This window comes from Schistocerca cancellata, chromosome 8, assembly GCF_023864275.1.
Source record: "Schistocerca cancellata isolate TAMUIC-IGC-003103 chromosome 8, iqSchCanc2.1, whole genome shotgun sequence".
NCBI classification, from domain to species: Eukaryota; Metazoa; Arthropoda; class Insecta; order Orthoptera; family Acrididae; genus Schistocerca; species Schistocerca cancellata.
In genome coordinates, this window is record NC_064633.1 from 445,916,249 (window position 1) to 445,938,910 (window position 22,662).

Here is a 22,662-nt window from a genome sequence, read left to right on the forward strand (position 1 = left end):
TTAGGCACAATACTTGGTAACTATGATTAATAATGAATACCTTTAATGATCTCCTGAAAACAGAACTGAACAAATTGAGTCAAAATAATAACTTCTAACAAAACTTTATCATAAAAGGGTCACCAATATCTCAGTTTTGAGAATTTATGTTTTGCTGACAACAATCAATACTTCACAAAAAAACAATATTACTTAATATGCACTTTTGTAACATACGCATATGTGAATCACCTGTTGATGGCACTGTATCATTTTCCTTATTTGATCTGTTGCCAATGCACACAGTTGACTGAAAGAAGGAACAAAGTCCTCTTCAGCTATTGTTTTCAAATCTAGCGTAAGTAGTATGACCTCCCATTAAAATTTAATCTCTGTTTATCATAAAGTATTTTTTACTGTTTTGGATCAAATTCCTGCTACAAGAGATCTGCTATGGTGGATAAATGGGAAACTCTAATATATTTCCTGATGACTGTCTTTAGTGTCTTAACGAATGGAGCTCATCATTACCATTTTAAATTTCTTCTGTCAAAGTAAGCACAGTAAGGTGAACACACTAGTGTGTATTTTGATTACTTTGTGTTGTTTATCCACGATTTCTTACAATTCATTGTTACTAACAATGGTTCAAATGGCTCTGAGCACTATGGAACTCAACTGCTGAGGTCATCAGTCCCCTAGAACTTAGAACTACTTAATCCTAACTAACCTAAGGACATCACACACATCCATGCCCGAAGCAGGATTCGAACCTGCGGTCGTGCAGTTCCAGACTGCAGCTCCTAGAACCGCTCAGCCATCAGCGGCCGGCGCTTGTTACTAATGACTGGCACTAAAGTTTTGTACATATTGATCAACAATGCGACATTCTGAACGGTATTACATGATTTTGTACAATGGCTCTGGAAAACTGGTGTATGTGTTACTTATGAATGGAGTTGCATTTTCACGTTACTGTCACTTGTTCTGATACTGTATCTTGTATCTTTTCAGTTAATAAGAGACACAACCAGTATTTCGTCCTTCCTATGAAGCCAACATATGTGGAATTCTGACAAAAGACTAAACAAAAGTACATAAAACACTTAAGAAATTTTTAAAAGTCATCAATTAGCTGTTCCTATGTTCCAGGAGGGAGGGAGAGTGTTTGAATGTTTACATTTCTTTTATTTGATGATATTTACCATTCCCTCCTTGTGGCGCAATCATTCTAGCATTCGAACATAATCCCTTACACTAACCAGCCTATTCAAATCCATCACTAGAAGAAATTGCTTGAGCAGAAGGGAAGGAAGGGATACCTTCCTATTCCAAGCAGCACACACAAAAATGTCGTATGAAGTATCCAGACTCCAACCCCTAATATTCTCGCTACACAAGAAAAATGGACCTTCGTGTGGTCATATATGTTCAACATTTAAAATAAATTATGGAAACAGAACAACATTTGAAACTTCCTGGCAGATTAAGTGTGTGTCCCGGACTGGGACACTCAACTTGGGACCTTTGCCTTTAAGAGGGAAGTGCTCTGCCAATTGAACAGTGCACATCCCATTTCAGAATGAATAATGACTTAAAGCAGCTGGACAAGGAATTAAACACCAAATAACTTTGATTACAGTTGGAAAAGAAAGGAAGATGGAGAGAGATAAAAGAGGAATTTCGTGGATTCCTCCTCCACCCGCCCCCCATCTCCTCTCGCTAGAAAGGCACGAGAAACACTCATGCTCATATTAAAAGAGAACAAATCTCTCCATTCCATAACTATGACATGAACATTTCTTAGCAAGATACAATGGGATTCTATGGTGTCCATATCCCAGTTATAAATTTTACAAGTATCAACCGTAATCATTGCAGAGTGCTAGTTCAACGTCACAAAAGATTAACTCAACCTGTTTTACATTAGCACATGCACAAGTGCTGCTTTGTTGTTTCCTGCTTGCGGTGCCACAGACGTAAAACTGCAATGCCTGAGAATAATGCATTTTGTGTTCTGCAGTTTGCTAAAAGTGAATCTTGAATTTCAGTTCAACAAGCATTTTGTTTGAAGTTTAATCGAGATCTAGACGGTTCCAAAATGACTGGATGTGTGTGTAAAGGAAAAATCATAGGCAATATGAAGATGATGATGATTATGTCAGAGCATCTTACCTTTGTAGTCCTAAAATAGGGTGTATATGTGGACAAGAAAAACAAATTCTCAGATTTTCTGGTTAAATATACACTTTTCTCAGGTGAAAATACACTTTTTCTGGTTGCAAATGTACTAAATCCCACCAGGTGAAAGTACATTTTTCCAATAATAAGTAACCATATACTTTCCCTTGTAAATGTAATACTTATCAATCCTTTGCATGGTGAAGGGTGTTTTTTAACACTCACACAGAACTTCCCAACACTTTAAGAAACTAAAGACAGCAAAAAAACAACAAATTTTGGAAAGATCTTTGATGCACAGTGACACATACACTGCACATTTACGTATTACGAAAGAACAAGCACACACTGGCCAACACAGCACAGTAGTTTCTGAAGGGCTGAAACTGAGATTACAATGTGATTTTGTTGGCCAAGCACAGCTCAGTCATCTGATCTCATCAGCCAATTACAACAAATATTTAGAGCACAGGATATGTGATGAACTCAGTCAATAGAAACATCACTGTTAAATAGTGTGAACACACAAATGGAAAAAGTTAATAGTTGTAATTAATATACGTACGACAGAGCTAGAAGGAAAGTTAAGCTTTCACATATAATACAGCTCATCAAAAAAAAATTTTTTCCAAAGCTGCGGTTGGACAAAATCTTAAAAGCTCAGTAGTTGAATGTTTCTGACAAGCACAATATTAAATTTCACTTCTGTGCTCTGAACATTTCATGTCTTACTTGGCTGAAAACATTTTCTGTCAACTACTACAACTTTTCCATAGGAAAGCAAACTGTACGTGAAATTGCTTAAGAACCCATTTTGCATTTTTAAGGATAATTATACTTTTTACATTTGTTACTGCATAATTTGTGATTGTGAAAGAACTAAAATAAATATGAAAATGTAACCTTCATGCCTAGACTTTTTTAGTGTATATTACCCGTAAGATATATCAAAAACAAATGTGCCGGTAAAATTTGAAATAATGGCATAAATGGCTGGTCTTCTGGGCCCAAAATTTTTTAAGTGGCTGGTCCTCCGTGTTAAGTTTGGAATAATAGTCTAACACTCCATGATTTAAGAAATTCATTGCACATTCTCAAAAGTAATGTAATTAATCTTGCATAAAAGGAAATTTACTTCAGAAGTAATGATTCTCAAAGCACCATTCACAATATTTTCCCACGACATGTTCATTGACATGAGGCCTACGCTATTTCTCGTGGGTTCCGCATAGAAAGTAGTTTGTTATTACAAAGTGTGGCATAGTCTTTGACACATTCTGCTGTCAGCAGACACTTCTGTGTGCACAAAGTTTTGTCATAAATTGCACATCATCTTTGCAACTGAAGTTTTATTTTGGCACTATTCTTTCATGTATGTTTTATTGCTGCAGTAGTATTCTGAAGTAGCTGGCTACAGAAAAATTCTTTGTTAGAGTATTAGCTCTTACCAGTCAAAATTACAAAAAGTTAACTGAAAACTTAAACAATAAAAAATTCCCCAAATTAAAAAAAAGTTTTTTCCTAGATTTCCCAGGGCATATACAACAACTATGAAGTCTGTTCGGAAAGCAAGTCTTTAACTTCTGTTGCCAAAGATAACAGTGTAGAAGGTTTTAGGAAACCTTTCACACTCACATCCATCTTAGTTACAGTTGGTAAATGCATTAATGCCAAATCCAAGTGAAATCTTCTAGCAGGAAGATGACTCTTGATTATGTGATGTTCAGTGATGTGGCACCTTAACATGTAAGTGGAAACATAAATACACACAATGTTCATATCGAGGAATCCTAATATCCTCACGAACTTTTACAATATCAAAGAGATTCCCCAAAGTTGAACTTTTTCTGCCACTGTATTCTGACATAAGTGTACAGATCATCAACATCTTTGCGCTGAAGCTATCATAACAAGGGTGGCTTATCTGGTATGTCGCAAGAATGGCTCTTTCCCCAACTAGAAGGGGAAGCTGAAAACTTTGTTTGGAAACAGGACTGGGCCCCATTCATATCTTTCTGTATGAGAGTGGTTGAATGCCAGAGTCTCTGACCGCTGGATTGGTCGTAATGGTCAGTACAACAATTCTTTTCCACTGACCTTGAAGTTCACCAGGCGTCATGCCATGTGACTTTTCCTTTGGGTCTTTGTAAAAGATTGTGTCTACAGTCTGCCACTACCAAATAATGAATCAGAGCTGAGACACACATTTGAATAAGCTATTGCTTTCATTAGCCTAGACCTGTTAACCAAAGTGAGGGGAGAACAGGATTTTGGGTTAGATGTGTGCTGTACAATTAAAGGCGCTTTAACTTTTGCAGGAAAATCTACACAAGTTTCCCTTCATTCTCATGAATGATTTGTTGAGATAGTCTAAGTGAAACTGTTACTATATGCCACTAAATCTGGGAAGTAATTTTATGGACACCCTGTGCAAGTATATGTGGAAGTGTACTTCACACAATACCTACGTAGTGTTATTTCATACCAGTATTTCAGAAAAAAAAACCTTAAATTTTTGAACATTTCAAGCCTCTCTAAATGAAAAACTCAAGTCATAAAAGTTTGATGTTTTTGTATATTATGATGATGTGTTATCTTTCCTATTTACAACTCTGTGTTTTCTATCTATCCAAAAGAAGATTATTTTGATTCTTAGTGCAAGTAAGTAACATGCTCTTTGCAATCATTTAGAAATCGAACAGCTTGAGAGAGAACGAGGTAACAAAACTAATCCCTGGAACTTTTCATTCATGTAAGTAGCTTTTTAACAGGTAACTAAAACAGCTTAATATTGTTACAAAATATTTTTTCAGAAGAGCGTCTGCAACTGCGAAATATGTTTAATAAAATAAGTTGCCAGTAATTTCTTAATTAGTGCACGACTCGTTTTGAAACCTAAATCTTCATTTTCAGGTGCCACCAACTGCAAACGGGAGGAGATACTAGCATACAAGAACTATGAGGTTGACAAACTAAAATGAGCGGTGAAAATGTGAAAGTGGTGTATTCACATAATTATGGAAACAAAAGTGTGTGTAGGTTGGGCCAGTCAGTCCTGAGGTATTACACACAGGTTAAACAAATGCATGTAACTGGAACAAAGACGCTAACAGAGGGAGGGATCAGAACAAAATAAAATCCGTAATAAACCAATACGTAAATAATTGCACTTGTGCATAAGACCAGCAACCACAGCAGTGCAAGCAACTGTGGTGAGGAACCAAATTAGACAGCCGTAAAAGAGCGGGAAATGAGCTGACTCGTCTATCCACTTACGTAAGTATGGTTCAAAAGATCAATAAAAAATAGAACTACAAATATCAGAATAAATATAGCAACATTTAAACATGAGTGTTCAGCAAAAATACCTGGAAGTGAATACAACTCAGTTGTTGTATTAATCCTACTATAACCTACTTATACTGTTCTCATCCACTATACATAAGCTTAGTTTCTTTACTCACTTTCTTTAGTCATAGTTTATAAAGCCCTTTTATTTCTAACCTATTTCACTACATCTAGTGCTTTGTGGATATACCATGCTGTTGGCTTGTGTACACTGCTATTTCTGTTGTGTGTATCATTCTAATCCTTAGTACGATTTTTATATTTAAAATTTCATTTTGGCTCTTTCTTTAAGAAAATACATGATGCCTAAAAGTCAATGGGACAGAGTGCATCAGAATAAGAAGATATAAGACAAAAAATAAAAATGCAAATAAAATGCAGTACTGATAGTATAATAAAATATATCTAAAAATTGAGCAATAAGATGACAGGCAAAGTGCCGTAGGAGAATGATGTCAACTGTTAAGATCAGTAATCATGTATGGACTTGTCATGAAGGGTCAAAACAAAGTGCAAGTGTACAAACGTTAGCCAAGATTAGAACGATATACACAACAGAAATAGCACCCGACATAAAACAAATAAGCAAGAAATAAGAAGGGGCTATGAACTAGGACTACAGAAAGCAAGTGAAAAAAGCAAGCCCACATGTAGTGGATTAGAACATTGTAATTCGGGTACAGCAGGATTAATGCATACGGATTTCTTCCAAATAATGAGTCACGGTAACTTATTTTGCATTTTTTGCTGAACACTCATGTTTATATGTTACTATACTCTCATCTTTGTAGTTCTATTTTGTATCAATCTTGGGAACTACACGTACATAAGCAGACAGATCCATCTCCCCACACCGTTACAGCTATGTATTTTGGTTCCCCATCGCATTGGTTCCTACGTCAGTCACTTCTGCTGCCTTGGTCAGCTGACTTCCTGGCCATACCGCATTAGTCACTTCTCTTTTGTGCACTGGTTGTTGGTCTTATGCACAAGTGCAGTTATTTATTTATTACTGAATTCATCTCTGTTCCAGTTCCACACATTTGTTGCACAAGAGTGCGAAACCCCACGACTGAATGGCCCGACCTGCACAGATTTATGTTTCCATAATTACGCGAGTACATCATTTCCACAGCTTTATTTTTCACTCTGGTATGTCACACCTTTGGTTCTTGTGTGCTAGCAGCTCCTCTTCTTTGCAGTTGGTAGTACCCAAAGATTAAGCTTTACGCTTTGAAACCAGTCGTGTAATAAATAAGAAATTAATGGCAATTGAAGTAGATCTTTAGTTTTATTAATTACTACTACTAGCAACTATTTGCTGTCAGTTGCATATTGTCATTTACAAACCACCTGTAGTCACAAAACAAATTGTTGTGGTAGGAACATGTTACTGCTTGATTATTAGCTGTTATATCTCAAATGAAATTTGTTGCCGAGTTTCCCCAGACAATGTATTGTTTCTATAGAAACTCAATCTTATGTTATTGGGTATTTGCAGAGAAATAAAGTAGAATCTTGAGGACATTACAGAGCAATCAGCTGGTGACAAGTAGAAGGGCGTAGAAACTTCACTGTAACATTCTCTTGCTGTTTGTTATAACTTAACTGCCCATCAAGCACAACTTGTTAACCTTTTGTCATGTACGAGCATTTTCTTTGAGATCCGCTGGAATTCACAAACCAAATGCTCTTCTTATAAAAAGTGAAATTACAACTGAAATATCAGTGTAATAGGTGGTATTTTGTATAGACCACCACCAACATTACAGGTAACATCAACAGTGTCACATAGCTTCAATATATGATATACTGTGAAGGTGTGTGGAATTTAAACATGTACATTTTCTTCTACCACTATGAAGGAGCTACCTCCAATGTCATACAATAATTTAGAAGCATTTGTTAATGAGGTCACTATGGGTGGTTGATGTGAGAGTTTAGGTAACCTTTGTTTTAGAAAGGGAACTTCTAATTTGTGAAAAGATGAAAAGTATAAATATAACTTTTAATAATGTTGTAAACCAATACACAAGTACAAAGAAAAGAAATAGATCAGTGTGATCTAAATTCAGTAGACCTCAAAGAAAAATATTACATACTTTCTGCGCCAAAGTTGGAATTTCATCATTTGACAAACCACAGTAAAAATTGCTGAAAAGATTTACTTAGGGTACAAAAATAGCAATTTACACCCCTGTTGAGGTCTGCACACTCTGAACATGTCAACTATTAATCGTATCTTCCCCTTGAATATTAAATTTTATCAATTTTTATGTACAACAATATAATAAACTTTATCTTAAAAAATACAACCATCAGCCACTTGGTCATGTATACAACTGGTTGACTGCTGTATTTATTAAAATAATATAATCTACAGCCACAGAGCTCAACAAACAGTAAAGTGGATAAATTAATATAACAAACAACAAATATGTCATCAATTACTTATGACCTCATCACAGTTGGTCCTGACGGCCTGTCAGTAAAGCATGTGCCTGGAAACCAAAGGGTTCCTGAATAAAATTCCCATCAGGCCACAGAAATTTTCAATCCAACTTTACCTAGCCTTCACCTCTCAATAATGTGGGGAGTCATCAGAAACAACATGCGGTTCGGATTCCACGTTAATCTGCAGCTCCCCTTTCCCCACCAGGGTAACTGGTAGCAAAGGGACACAGAAGTTGCCAAAGTGGCATCCAATATGTAGGCCAGCCTGAATGCAGTTTTTAATTGGTTTACTGTGCTCATTTAGGGAAATAGTGGGCTGATCCCCAAATACTGCCACAGAGAATATCCACTGCTACACTGGCCCACAATTTGAAACCAGCCACCTTGAACATATCTTTACTGTTCTACTTTTTACACACAAACATAAGCTATCTAATCTGTTACAGGGCTTCTTTTCATCATCATTTATGCCATACTTCCTTGTAAGTGTAGTATTCCATATTAGTTGTAAGACCACTTACAAAATGCATGGAAAAGTGTGTGCTCATGAGCCATTCCCTTTTGTCAGGTGCTTCCCTGTCCAACTACTCACACTGTGCCATTAGAGCCATGCCAGTCAATGCAAAACTGTCTGTCATTGGAGCTCTTATCTAACATCATAAGACATGAACTACTAAAACTAAATAGTTAACAATGTAGGAAAAGACAGACTGCTGCTTACTGTAAAGACGACATGGGCCCCAAGGTGCTGGACTTGGCAGTTGTGTGTGCATGACACGTGCTTACTTATGTGTGTGAATGCCTTGTGTGTGTGTCTCCCTCTCACTGATGAAGGCTTTATGTTAAGTAACGATCTGTCTTTCCTCTTATTCCTAACTAGAGGTTTTTTTTGTTTTGAAAATTTTTAGTTACATATTTGCCTCAAACAATTTTAATTACATTAATGAGATATTTATGTTGAATTTATTTAACTTGACCTTGACAATTTTGGCAATATTGATTCGAGTTAGTCTGCAATGAAATAATGCTCAAATGACTGCATTACACCGAGCAGATTCGATGGATTTCTGTGACGAAAATGTACTTTCACAAAAGCACGTTGATGTGAAAACAGATTTTATTTTCAGAGTGAAGTCTGCGAGTTTTGGGTATCAATTTTGTGGCAAAACTTCAAATATTGCAGCATATTTCAGTTCTGTGAACCGGGAGTGGCTTAAATTGTAAATGGCAAATTTCTTTTGGAAGGTCAACTCTAACACTTCCAAGTCTTATTTTCATTTGGTAATGAAAGAACATTGTATTGGGCTCTAGATACTGAAAATCTTCAAAACAACTATGGAAACTTGTTGCCGACTTCATCAGTAATGGAAGTAAATCTTGAAAATTTTGGTTACTTAACTTTTATACAGAAATGTATTAATATCTGCAAACATATCAGGAATAGGCGTTCCTTTTCTTACAAAGCTGAATTACAAATTCCTCGAATACTTTTAAAATCAGTTTTAAATACTAATACTAATACAAAATTTATCCTTCAGCTAATATTCAAATTCTGTGGTCCCCAATTTTACCTCATTATTCCAAACTTAAGGAGTTATTTTGTAAGTATGGAAAAAGTTAACTTTTCCTGAACTCATACAACAAATTTCGGAAAGTAGAAATGTGTGTCTCCATATTCCACATCAACTTCTTCAAAAATTGTTCAAATTGTGATTTATTTCCTTTGTGTATTATATTTGTAATTTACGTTACATCTTTCATCATGGACAGCATTCTGAAAATTTTCCCTGACAGAGTATTTCCTGATGAGTAATTCAATGAAAAGTTAAGCAACTTGTTACAGTTATCTTTCCTGACTAACAAAGCCATTTTTACTAGTGACCACAGCTAGTGCAACATCAGTACAAACTGCAGAACATTGTTTTCAAACTGTCAGTTTTCTCAACACACTTTGTAATTTATTTAATAATATCCAAACTTGTTTCTCTCAGAAACTGAAGTAATGCCAGTAACTTTATGTGTACAGAAAAGTCGTCCATTATCATGCAAATCTAAATCAGTTGTTGATTAAGATCTGTTGGAACAGTACTCTCCCTAACACACAAAGAATAAAAACAATTTGCCATTAAATTTTTTACTTTCTTTTTTATTTTATGCCCCATATCAAAAAGTCAACTTTTACAATGTCACTGACAAAGCAGTTTCCCAAAAGCATTCAGCAGCATTGTCATAACCAAATTCTTCTGCAGTTTCTACTGCAGATTCTTTTGTAAGAATGCAGTCACTGAAACATTTGTAAGCCTTCACTATTTTTTATCATATAGCATGTTTATTTATTTATTTTTCAGCTAATTCAATCTACAAAAGATGAGCCTTTTTAAGTTATTTAATACATTTTTAAGAGGTGTTGCCATGTGTGTGTGTCCACTGCTGTCTTCTGCGAGTTGAAGCCCGCAACTTTCCTGAGTTCCTTAGCCCAGGAATCAGGTGGTCTTCCTGGTGGTCTTTGTTTTTCTCTGGGACTCCACTCTAGAACTGATTTTGTCCCTCTTCCATCCTTTGTCCTGCCCACTGCCATTTTAGAGTCTTAACCTGTTCTATAATATCTTTCACTCCTGTTATTGCTCATACATCTTCACTTTTCTGTCGATTTTTCTTAGTGAGACCAAAGATTGACCTTTCCACAGTCTCTGAGCAGTTCTACATTTCCTTTTGGAAAGTTCATTTAAAGTCCAAGTTTCACACCCGTACGTTAAAACCGGTAGGACACACTGATCAAAAACTGTCTTCTTTAAGTAGACTGGCATGTTACATTTGAAAACTGTTGAATTCCTTCCATAAGCCCTCCAACCCAGTTTAATTCAATGAAACATTTCAGGTTTCAAATCCCCTGTTGTGTAAATTAAATGCCCCAGATAAACGTATACTGTAACATTGTTTAGGATGTTGCCGTTCAGTGTTACTTGTCCTGCAGCTACCCACTTATTATGCATAGTCTTAGTTTTAGAGTGTTTTATTTTAAGTCCAACTTCCTGACAGTGACCTGTTAAGTCTTTAATAGAGGACTGCATTTCCATCTTACCGTTAGCTAGGACCACTATATCATCGGCAAATCCCAGGTTGGTGAGCCTTTTACAATTTATCCTTATCCCTCTGTTGTTCCGAATAATTTTGGACATAGCCATCTCGAGAACTGCTATAAGTAACTTTGGGGATATAGGATCGCCCTGCATTACTCCTTTTCCAATAGGAAATTTGCACGTGTTTTTCCAATGTTGATAGATGCTACAGACATGTCATAAATGTTGCAAAATATGTTTAAATATTTTGTTTCCACTCCTTGCTTGGCCAGTGCTTGTATGACTGCAGTGTGGCTGACAGAATCGAAGGCTTTTTCAAAGTCAATGAAGGCTATGCATAGTGGCATTTCATACTCATTGGCTCAACTAATTACCTCACAGTGTGTGTTTATATGGTCAATTGTACTGAAACCCCTGCAGAATCCAGCTTGTTCTATGGGCTGTGCAGTCTCCACTACCATTTTAATGTGATTTATCAGGACTTTAGTGAACACATTATATATATCAGAAAGGAAGCTAATGGGGCAGCAGTTCTGCAGAACGTGAATACTTCCCTCCTTATGTAGTAAGGTAATGTTTGTTTTGTTCCAGCAGGTGGGGATGCTGCCATTCTGTACACACGAAGTAAAGACTTTAGCCAGCTGTTTCTCCGTTTCCTCCCCTGTAATGATGTGACTGAACTCTTTTCTTGAAGACTTGCTGGTTCAGAAAACTCTAATTTATTTTTCACTTATCCACTGAAGCAAATCATTCGTAATGAGAGTCGTAACCATGTGTTGCTACATGAAGTCAAGAGAAATGTGGAGCAATATTACTGCCTTTGTTTTGGCTTAAGCTCCTGACTTCCCACCACAGGATAGTTGACTCAATGAGGCAGAATGTGGAGATCAATGTGTTTTTGTTCCCCATGGACAGCATGTGGTAATACATCATGCACTCAACAGCAAAATAAGTGTACCGTAATTCCGGCCAGCATCAGTAACTTGCAGAAGCTGAATTAACTGTAAGCTTGCAGCTATTAAACAAATGAGAGTTGAGAAAAAGAGGTTAATCTATGGGATCCACAGATGATGAAGCTGGCGACAAACTTTCACAACACGCAAAAGTTTGTCACATCTGCAGAAAGAGGAGCAGCAGAAAATGGTTTCACTATTTTTAAGGGTATGTACAACAATCCAGTCCTGATGGACCATTTCTGGCAATGAGACCTATCCAATACTGGACTGCAAGGATGCACAACCGAATTACAGAACACATATCATGTTCTGCACAATCTTAAACCAGCAGTGGAGGAAATTCATAACCAGGAATGCGAAGATGGTACTACAGAGGAGCATGACACTTAGTAATCATACCTACAAAATATGCACATGAAAGTGAAGTTATCAGTAATCTGGTCTCAATAGATTGCTGAACCAACACACGGCACTGTGGACACTAGAATGAACAGCATTCAAATAGTGAATGCAGTTTAATTTCTTCCAATGACTTATTAGCTGAGCAAAGGAGTTAAATCCCCCCCCCCCCCCCCAGCATCTCTGCAAAGGACTGGTTTTACACAGTGTCCTGACCTGAATCCTATATAACACCTTTGGGATGTTTTGGAACGCCAAGTTCATGGCAGGCCTCACCGATAGACATCGATACATCTCCCCAGTGCAGCACTCTGTGAAGAATAGGCTACCATTCCCCAAGAAACCTTCCAGCACCTGATTGAATGTATGCCTGTGAGAGTGGAAGCTGTCATCAAGGATAAGGATGGGCCAACACCATATTACCGATGGAGAGTGCCACGAACTTGTATGTCATTTTTCATCCAGGTGTCTGGATATGTTTGATCACATGGTGTAGTAATAAAATTTCTCATATATGTACAGGTACTGTATACACAGCTTTTTAAAGTACAGATAACATCCAAAGGCAAAAATCTCCTTGATTCTGAACCCAAGCAATATTTTATTTGTTTTTGAGAAACTGTGAAGATTTACCAAATGGGTTGCAAATGATAAATTCGGTCGTTATTCAGATATTAGAACATGGGGAAAAATGTTATCGGCTTTTAATCAGCTTTAGAACAAGGTGACGACATTCGGGTGAAAGGAGAACGAAAATTAATCCAGAATTTAAAAAATGAACCACATTAAAATGAATGCAATTGTAGTTATAAGAAAAAATTTCTGTGGAAAGACATGTTGAGATAGTACAACAAATGTTACTACATTGCGGGATGAGCGAAAATTAGAGAACTGGAGTGAAGCACAACTTATCTTTTATTTCTGTATTAGGTTGTCGTATTACATATGACCTGCACCCTGGAAAATATTGCTGTCCACGTTATATTGTTGCTCAAGCAGAGTCCTACAACACAATTGGGGGGGGGGGGGGGGGGGGGTGCTCAATGACAGCAGCTAGGCTGTGTGAAACTGCTGGATGTGTGCAGAGAGTGGAATAGTGAGCAGGCAGAAGTTACATTGTGTTGCCAACCATGTGAGAGTGTACTGTGTACTTTGGCTTTTTAAGAACACATACCACATTTAAATTGCAGTTTACCTGAATCCATTTGCACTCTGAATCTAAATAACAAATTGGACAAATAACCAACAATAGCATTCATTTATGCAGAATATGCAAAGAGTCTCGATTGGGACCAGTGGTGTACTTATGTGTTTCATGCAGCTAAATTGTTGACGCTCACCATGGTGCAAATGAAAGGGAGTGTATCAGCTGCTGGCTCTACATAGCCTACGAGAGAGGAGCAGAAAGATAATATGTTTGGAAGTCTCACGCCAGTAGAGGCAAAATCTGTTATAGTTTAAAAAACAGTTGCGTTCTCAGGTCCCACCAGAACCACAATAGCAACGTACTCAGAAGAAACGGGCAAATATTTGTGACAATGGAAAAGGCTGTGGAGATAAAAATGTAAACAACCAATACTAACTGTGTAGATAGATATCTTACATCAATAAAATAGAGGAATTTTGATTAGGCTGAATGTGCTAAAAAATAAATTTTTCTCAAGGAGCCTAAAAAAAAGTGATCATGTCTTACTTGCATAAATACATTGTATTAATATGATTGCTACTTCACAAGGTTGGAATAGTTCCATACCAGCCCCTACCAATCAGTGGCTAAATCAAGAACGGAAAACAGGAAAAGGATCCAAAAATATTTTAAAAATACACACGAGTCTGGGATGCTTGCTTATTCAAAATAGGCTGCTGGCCTCAGAGGCAGCCTACAGCATCATCTCAAATAAGGCTAATCTTGAACCTTTCATTCAGCTATGAAATGACTTTTTATTATGTCCAATGAGTCTGAGCATTATCATTCAGCAGCATCTAGTCCTAAACGGTGAAGAATTTGTACACAATTGCTGGAGTCAACAATTCGAAACTTACACCAAATGGCTGTATTACCTGATCAACCTGGATTTCACAAGGTATTTACTAATTTTTTTACATCTGGGTTGTATGTGTCAATAGTTTACTGACTAGTGTCTGCTCTACTACTAGTAATACTGCCACTAATGTTTATAACACGACATTACATGAATTCTCACTAAATTATCTGTATGAATGTAGGATCTACCCCATTACCGTACTGAATCACAAAAATCTGATTCAGCTTATGCTTGTTTTCTTTGGAAAGAGGCATTTATCTGGCACATACTATTCTATTTAGTTATCTTGTATCAAAGTAGGGTTAGTGAATCAAAGGAACATTCTTACCGCATTCAGGTGAGGATTGAAGGTGAATTTGGTCTCTGGCTCCTTCCTTGGAGTAGCTATTGCTGTCACAGGAGTCACACTTCCTCCAATCATCTCCTACAAATGCAAATACATAGTAGTTAGATGAAACACAGAAACTGAAACAAATATGAAATGAAAATGTAAAAAAATAATGGCCCAACAAATCTAGAACACACTAAAATGTAAAATGCATGGTGTTTCACATCAACACAGCACCATCAGTTTATAATTCATCCAGAGAACATAGTTCCACGATTAATGTTTGAATGGTCCAGACAAATCTGTCAACTAGTGGTTCATATAAAAATTTACCTTCCCCGAAAACACATGAGAGTTAGTAAAAGAATTCATAATTTCTGACCTGTCAAAGCATGTAATGGCTATACTGCAAATCATAACATGTACTACTATACTATTCTACTCAAGAGTCCTTCAATACTACTATAAGTTCCACGCTATTAAAATAATTGAACCAACTATGTTTTACTTCTATTAAGTTGCGGGAGTTATAACAATACATCATTCAGCAAACTACTCAATCTCTTTGTTATCAACTGTCGAAAATCTTTTTCCTTCACCTTAACACATAAAACGTTAAGGTTAACTTTATTGAAGCTTTATGTTAAGAGGCATATACATACTAACAGCATCATTGCTAGACATTTGGCATAATAAAAAAAAATTAAAATGTAATGTACGATCAAAAAGTTTCTGTTTGAAGGCCACACTAACCCCCTGCCTAAATGTCGGTGGTGCTCATATAGCCACCTGGGAGTCGCACTGAGTTTCACATATGCTGTTGCGATGTCCTCTAATGGAAACATTTTGATTGTCCCTCACAGCTATGCCCAAATCACCAGAAACAGTTTGTGATGACTACTGCCACTTTCTTTTAATGGTAAAATGGTGCATACCACCACTTAAATGAAATTTATAGCTTATTTGTAACTGATTTCAATCTTTTTATCTGCATGTAAGTTATTTCTTGTTTCCCCATCTGTGTGCACTGTTAGACAGCAAATATTTCCTGGAAATATACATAAACTGATTTTTATGTGCACCAGTGATACTGTTGGTTATAGTAGTAGTAGTAGTAGTAGTAGTAGTAGTAATCTAAGAACTAATATGATTAACAGGATTTTCAGCAGTACCTACAATATACAATGCCTAGTAACATCAACATGACCACAACTTAAATGTTATGCCTATAGTACATACATATTTATGCATGATTTGTGTGTGTTGAGTTAGTCTGTTCACAATAAACAAATTCTGAGGGGGAGGGGGGAGGTGATAAGGGGAGAGGGGGGAGGGGTTGTGGGTAGTGAAGGAAGCAAGCTCTGTTCACTAACTCCCACCACCTAGGCTGCACTTACATCATCAAACAGTGCTGGCACCAAACACGTGCTTACAAGTCAGTTTATGCTCCAAACAGCATGACAGTCCCATCTATTGGTTGCTGTAGCAACTGTCAACTGCTGTGTATTTCGTATCTACGAAAGTAAAAACTGAGACAGGGCCATAACAGAAGCTTACAGGATACATGAAATCAAAATTGTTACTTTCATGTTGAGTAACAGTGCTTGCTGGTACTAATCATGAATCAGTTCTCCAAGTCAATAAGAAGTTACAAAGAGAGAGTTAAACTTACACTGTAGCAGTACTCTCCATTTTTATTGTGGCTCTAGTCATATCGTGAACCACAGGAAATTCATTGTTGGCTCAAATGGCTCTGAGCACTATGGGACTCAACATCTTAGGTCATAAGTCCCCTAGAACTTAGAACTACTTAAACCTAACTAACCTAAGGACATCACACACACCCATGCCCGAGGCAGGATTCGAACCTGCGACCGTAGCAGTCCCGCGATTCCGGACTGCAGCGCCAGAACCGCTAGACCACCGCGGCCGGCGAAATTCATTGTTGTTTATGACTTGTAAATAATAGGCCACCTGGGTAAATGGCTGCAAGGTATGATAATAGATGGGACCCTCACACAACTGCAAATGTGGTTTCAAAAATTTTTTTTGTCAGGGAAACAGTATCAGGAATTCTTGTAATCAACAACAGTGATTTCACACACACAAACAAAATTACCACTTTAATGTAATCAGACAATGGGGAAGGCAGTTTCGAAACACTGTCAAAATGAATAATTTGAACTGAAATTTACCTCTTTCTGCCAGGAGTTATGGTGGTTTCCCAGGATTATCTCTGAAAGAACTTCTTAATTTTTCTCACTGTGCTAGAGATTTTCTCTGTTTGTCTCACAGGCTGAGAGAGAGGGTGGAGCAACACACTATTTGTAGCTCTTTTGCTCACAACATTAACTGACATTATTATTAATTTTTGTTGCTCCATTTCATAAAGTACTACCACTCACTATACTCTGACAAGTGGAAAGTGTATCTGCGCTGCCAGTGATGGTGCAGGAACCACTTTGTCACACATCAACAGATGAAGTTATGTGCAACCGGCATAATGATCGTTTCGTAATGGCTACATTCGTCAAGTTCTGGATCAGATCTCCAAGGCTTGCAGGGTACGGAACAAAATATGACCAGGCTGAAGCCTACCAATTCAAAACAATGGGTATTTCTTGTTCTCTTTGCGAACAAACTATTTCTGCAGTGACAAAGCTTGTGAAATATTTGTGTAGAGTGTGAACTGATTGCACCACTGAGTAATGTCATCATTTGAACTGGAAAGTAAGGAGGTCTATACATCATTGATATCAGAAGCAGTGCTACAATCAGTTTACCTTCCAAAAACATTAAGGTGACTCATGGTGTTTCTATCAGACTAATTGCAGTATTCCATTAATGTAAATGACTGACTTGCTGCACAGTAACTAAACTATACTTTTATAAAATGTAAATACATTTTCAAAACTGGAAAAAAATGGCTGCTGCACTTCAACCTGCATACTGCAAACACAGATTCATTAAAACTGTATGTTTAGACCATATAGTGAGGGGCATGATACTGCTGCAGAGTGGGGGTGTTCATATGCACACTTTTTACGGCTGCCAATGTTTCCTAACGAAAGTTTTTCTTCCTTCTCATAACCTCCCCCTCACCCCAAAAAGAAATATACTAGACACCTGCTAGGCTAATAAGAATGCAATGATGTTAATGCTTCAGAAACAGCAGACTTCAAACACAAAATGAACAGTTAAACTGGAAATAAATTTGTGCCAAAATATTTAACACAGTGTAAAAGGAGAACAAGTTCTTGAGACTGTCCAAACTCACCTTCAGCATCTTCTCCACTGAAGTCTGGTCCCGAGAAATTGACATCTGAAACAAGGAACACAAAACACTTTTGAGTTCCGAAACTATTACGTCAAAAACGGAAAAAGAGGTTAGTCACATTACATTAGACAGTGCAAGAAAACATAATACATTTTTAATTAACCAATGTCCATACAGGAACAGTTACGAAAAGCTTCTTATGATCAACCACTTCACCATACATAAGACACTTGTCATGTACATTGATGACGACTGGTAATACTTAACATACAAGGCGTGTTCAGAAAGTACAGTAAGTGCACTATATTTTTACATTTTTTGGAGAATGTGTATCTGAAAAAGATACAGGTTATTGTTGATACACTTGTTGGCCCCTTTTCCACATAATCACCATACCATACCATTCCATTCCATTCCATTCCATTCCATGCAAGTAATGAGCCGTGACACAATCTTCTTTTTGCCCTTCTCAAAGGGCACTCTCACCAGCTCCTTCCCCCACTTTTGAACCTCTTTCTGCAGCTGCTCATTAGTGGAAAATGCAGTTTAACTCACGTCTCCCTTCAGGGAGGTGAAAAAGATAATCTGAAGGTATGAAGTCGGGGGGGAAACTGGGTGGTTCAGAGCATTCCAACAAGTGAGTCCAAGAGTGCCTTGGTGGTGAAGGCTGTGTGAGGACAGACATTGTCATCTAACAAGCACACTCCTCTTGTCAGCCTCTCTCTCTCCTTTAGTTATGAATGCTCCTCCTCAGTTTTTTTGGGGGACTTACAATACAGATGTGCATTGGTGGTCTCCCTCGAGGCAAAAATTCAACCAAAATGCCTTTTTGGTACAAAACACTGAGGTTATGATTTTTTTGCCTGAAATTGTGGTTTTGAATTTTTTTGACAGGTGGAAATTGGGTTTATGCCACTGTGACAATTGTTTTTTGTCTTGAGAGTGTAATGAACCACCAACATTTCATCTCCAGTCACAACAGACTCAGAAAATCCTCACCTTCCAATTCAAGACACTCAAGAAACTTGTGAAAGCTATTGATCCATTTTTGGGCACAGTTTCTGGTATCCCAGCATTTCTATGAATTCTTGAGTAAGAAAGTTCTGAAGAGTAATGGAAAAATCACAGAAATTTCATCCACCGGTGATCACAGTTTCCTCAATCTTTTTCACCAGCTGAACAGACGATATGAAAAGTCTACTACTTCTCTGTTCATCATGAACATTTGTTCTAGTTCTGCCTCCACTAAACTCCATACACTATTTTTTATATATGTTCGTAATACATTTGCTGTAAACTGTTTTGGTTCATGAAATAATTTCAGTATTTATTATTCCTTTTGTGGGTACAAAGCGAATCGAAGCATGTGTTTGCACTTGGCTGTATTTCTTACAGACATCTTTCACACAACTGTACACTGCAATGCGATTTTATATACCACCATGTTCTTGCAATGCTCATTCTCACCAGTGGATCAACCTGTTGTATCCACGGACCCAACCAACCAACTCGCGCATGCGAGCCCTAACCGTGACATCGTTGGCCACAGTTCCTGTCACAGCCGTCGGCATCTCAGGGTGTTACCGCCAACGGAAGAGGTCGCGCCATGGCTGAGCTCAGGTCCGCAGTGCCCTGTGCCCTCTGCCTTTTGCATATGAGGAGGAGCACTGGCCCCGAGACGGACAGTCTATTGACGATTGTCTATTGCTAGCCTTTCGTGGAGTTTACAGCGGAGCCATTGCAGTGTGGTATTTGCTATTTTATTCGACTAGGCTCAGTACACGGATTACTCTTGGATATTACTTGGACTTTTATTGCTGGTGCACATTTCGTCAGAAATAAAGGTAAGTTATCTCTTAATTCTAGCTGGCACAATTCTTGTCATTAATTACTTTTCGGCCAACAGACATAGCTACATCCTGGTCACTACCCACGCTTTATACAATTTGTGGTGGCTGCCCCAAAAGTACCGCCGAGGACCTTGGGTTTGGGAGCCATCACAAAACAACCTCTATCATTCACTGCTACAGACCCTCAAAAACAAAACACAGCCCACTATGCCCACAGTACAGTTACTTTCTGAACATTCCTCCTAGTAGAATGAGCTTCTGAAAATACTAATGAACAGAAATTTATGAAGTTAGGAGATGATTTACTAGGATGGTTCACTGGATGACAGATTGATTACTGGGATAACATCTCTCAAGACTGGTACAAATAAATAATTTTATCTGTCATGTTTTGCTATGCAGAAATAAAATATTAGTGAAGTGTAGATTAAGAGTTGGAAGAAACTCCAGTGATAACAGAATCAAGATGGTAAGTGAAGTGTAAACAAATTATGCCAGGTGGATCAATCGAGGTATTGAGAATTACACTGTATGTATTTACTTTCAATGGGGAAAAAATAAATGATAAATTCGGAGATTTATTTCTTTTTTCTCCACATTTCAAACAAAAGTGAAAATGTCTAACTGCAGAAAATTATTTCACCACGCAATGACACCAAAAGATGCTAACATCTACTTTCACACATTTTATTTGCTGTCAAAGTGTTTTAAGACAATGATATTGTTCATCCTTATATGGAAATTCTAGTTTTGGTACCAATTACTGATCCCTGCTGCTTGCACAAATAAGCATTTTCAACAGACTTCTTAGCAGAGTTTGGAAGGTACATTTAACTGAGGCCTAACCTTCAGACTGACACCAATAATCAGAATTTTCTTAAGATAACAACCATTATGGATACAGCTTCTAGGCGTATATATCGTGACTTGTGAAAAAATTAATTACGCTCCACTGCTACACTTCACTTCATATTTACTTTTCTCGAGTGCTGTAATGCCTGATCAAGCAGATCTGTTATTTATTGAAAGTGCAACAACAAAACTGAATTGTTAAGAGCATGCAAGGAAGTCAAATCACTCTTCTCATGTGGTGTTTACAAAGATTTAGAATCGGGGGAATTAAAGTCATTGGCAGAACAGTAAACTAAAGATTTAACGATTACTTTTCTGTTGTCCCTCTGAAATTTTCCACAGTGCTTATCTTCAGAATTAAAGAGGAGAATATGAAACACATGAGCAACCCATGGACTTTAGAAGCTTCTAAGCAATGGATGCCACTTATCTCACTTAAAAATGAGTAAACTGTAACTTTCTGGTAGACTGAACGGTCCAAAAACAGAAGCTTGCCTTCAATGGCTGATGTTTTTACTGTGCTTTGACACCTCAGTTCGTAAGAGCATTTCCCATGGAAAAACAAGACAATGTATTTTAATGCCAGAACAGCACTGTTTTAATGTGTAGGAAAGATCAAGCGAGGAATATGAGTACTCTCATTTTTATGACAAGTTAAAAATGCCAACTTTTAATGTGTGAAATTTGGAAATAAACTTACTCACTAAAAAAAAAATACTACAAGCTTGTTTTCTGGGATTCAGTGGAACCTACAGTAAGCTAAACCAACTGATTAGTACTGTAAATTCACTGTGTGTTTTCTTTGGGATATATCGAAAGTACAGATGCACACCTGGCTCAAACTCTTATGGGAATCGGCGAAATGCTTTGAGTAATGAGGATAATGGACAAGGAGCACTACATTTGTAGTATGTGGGTAAGTTCAGAATTTGGGTCTGACAGAAGGCATGCTAGATTAGTCCACGCAGTTGCTCACCACTGTGTCTGCATGGTGCAGAGGTCAGCGCATCTGCCTAGTAAGCAGGAGTCCTGAGTTTGAATCCTGGACTGGCAGAAGTTTTCAACTTTCACCATTGATTTAGTCAATGCTCACCTGCAGCCAATTTCTGTTAACCTCTGTGTCTTTATTATTTGTCGAACTAGCAATTCTTAGCAAAACATCTCTGTGTTTCCCTGTAGCCAAAACAAGTTTAAGGATGTTAAAATCTGCCTAAGAAATACTCAGAAAAATCTTCAAGACAGTATGTCCACATGCACAGGCTCACAATATTTTCGAAAACAATCAGTTTTTATGGCACACAACGATCACTTCATTTTTAGCAACACACATTCTATCAGCAAGATATTGTAAGTTATTTCTTATGTCAGAATTACAGCATCACTGTGTTTTTGGAGGAGTGAAACTTAAAATCCAAAGAGGCCACAGCGCTACAATACTTCCATAGTTTCCCTGTATCACAAGCCGGTAAAGTGGATTGTTTTCTCCAATGCTATCTAATTGAAGCTGTTACTCCTCCTCTAATGTCACTGACAAGATGTTAAATTATATCAGTGTGTAGGTCAAGCAGGTCCATGATCAGTTTAGAATGAGAGATGCTTACAAACAAAACAGTTACGATATTGAAAATGTACGAGAGCGATCCAGAAAGCAACACACATTTTGGTCCTTCGCAGTGGTGGGCACGGCGAAAGACACAATCTTGGTGCCCTAACATTCCTACATGCAGTACGTACCCAGTAGTGGTAGTGTCTGATCTGTGTGCCTGCTACTTTGCTTTCTGTGACATGTCAAAATGTGAGTTGCAATACAAAATCTCTCCTCTTGTGAGGCACATTCTCTGATTAGGCTTCTGTTGACAAAAACTGCAAACCAACAGAAATTTATTGCGATTTTTGAGATGGGTACACAAAAG

The 22,662-nt window shown here is 37.5% G+C and overlaps 1 protein-coding gene across 1 annotated transcript in view; it reads right to left on the minus strand.

Moving 5' to 3' along the window:
• The window catches only part of LOC126094609 (AF4/FMR2 family member 1), a 173,343-nt gene extending 155,254 nt beyond the window's left edge, over positions 1–18,089 (minus strand). The window contains exons 1-2 of the mRNA XM_049909085.1: positions 18,048–18,089; positions 14,771–14,866 (exon numbers count right to left, since the gene is read on the minus strand). Of these exons, the coding sequence (XP_049765042.1) occupies positions 14,771–14,866; positions 18,048–18,056 (105 nt within the window). The 5' untranslated portion in view covers positions 18,057–18,089. The remainder of the gene's footprint in view (positions 1–14,770; positions 14,867–18,047) is intronic.
• Between the last annotated feature and the right edge of the window lie 4,573 nt (positions 18,090–22,662).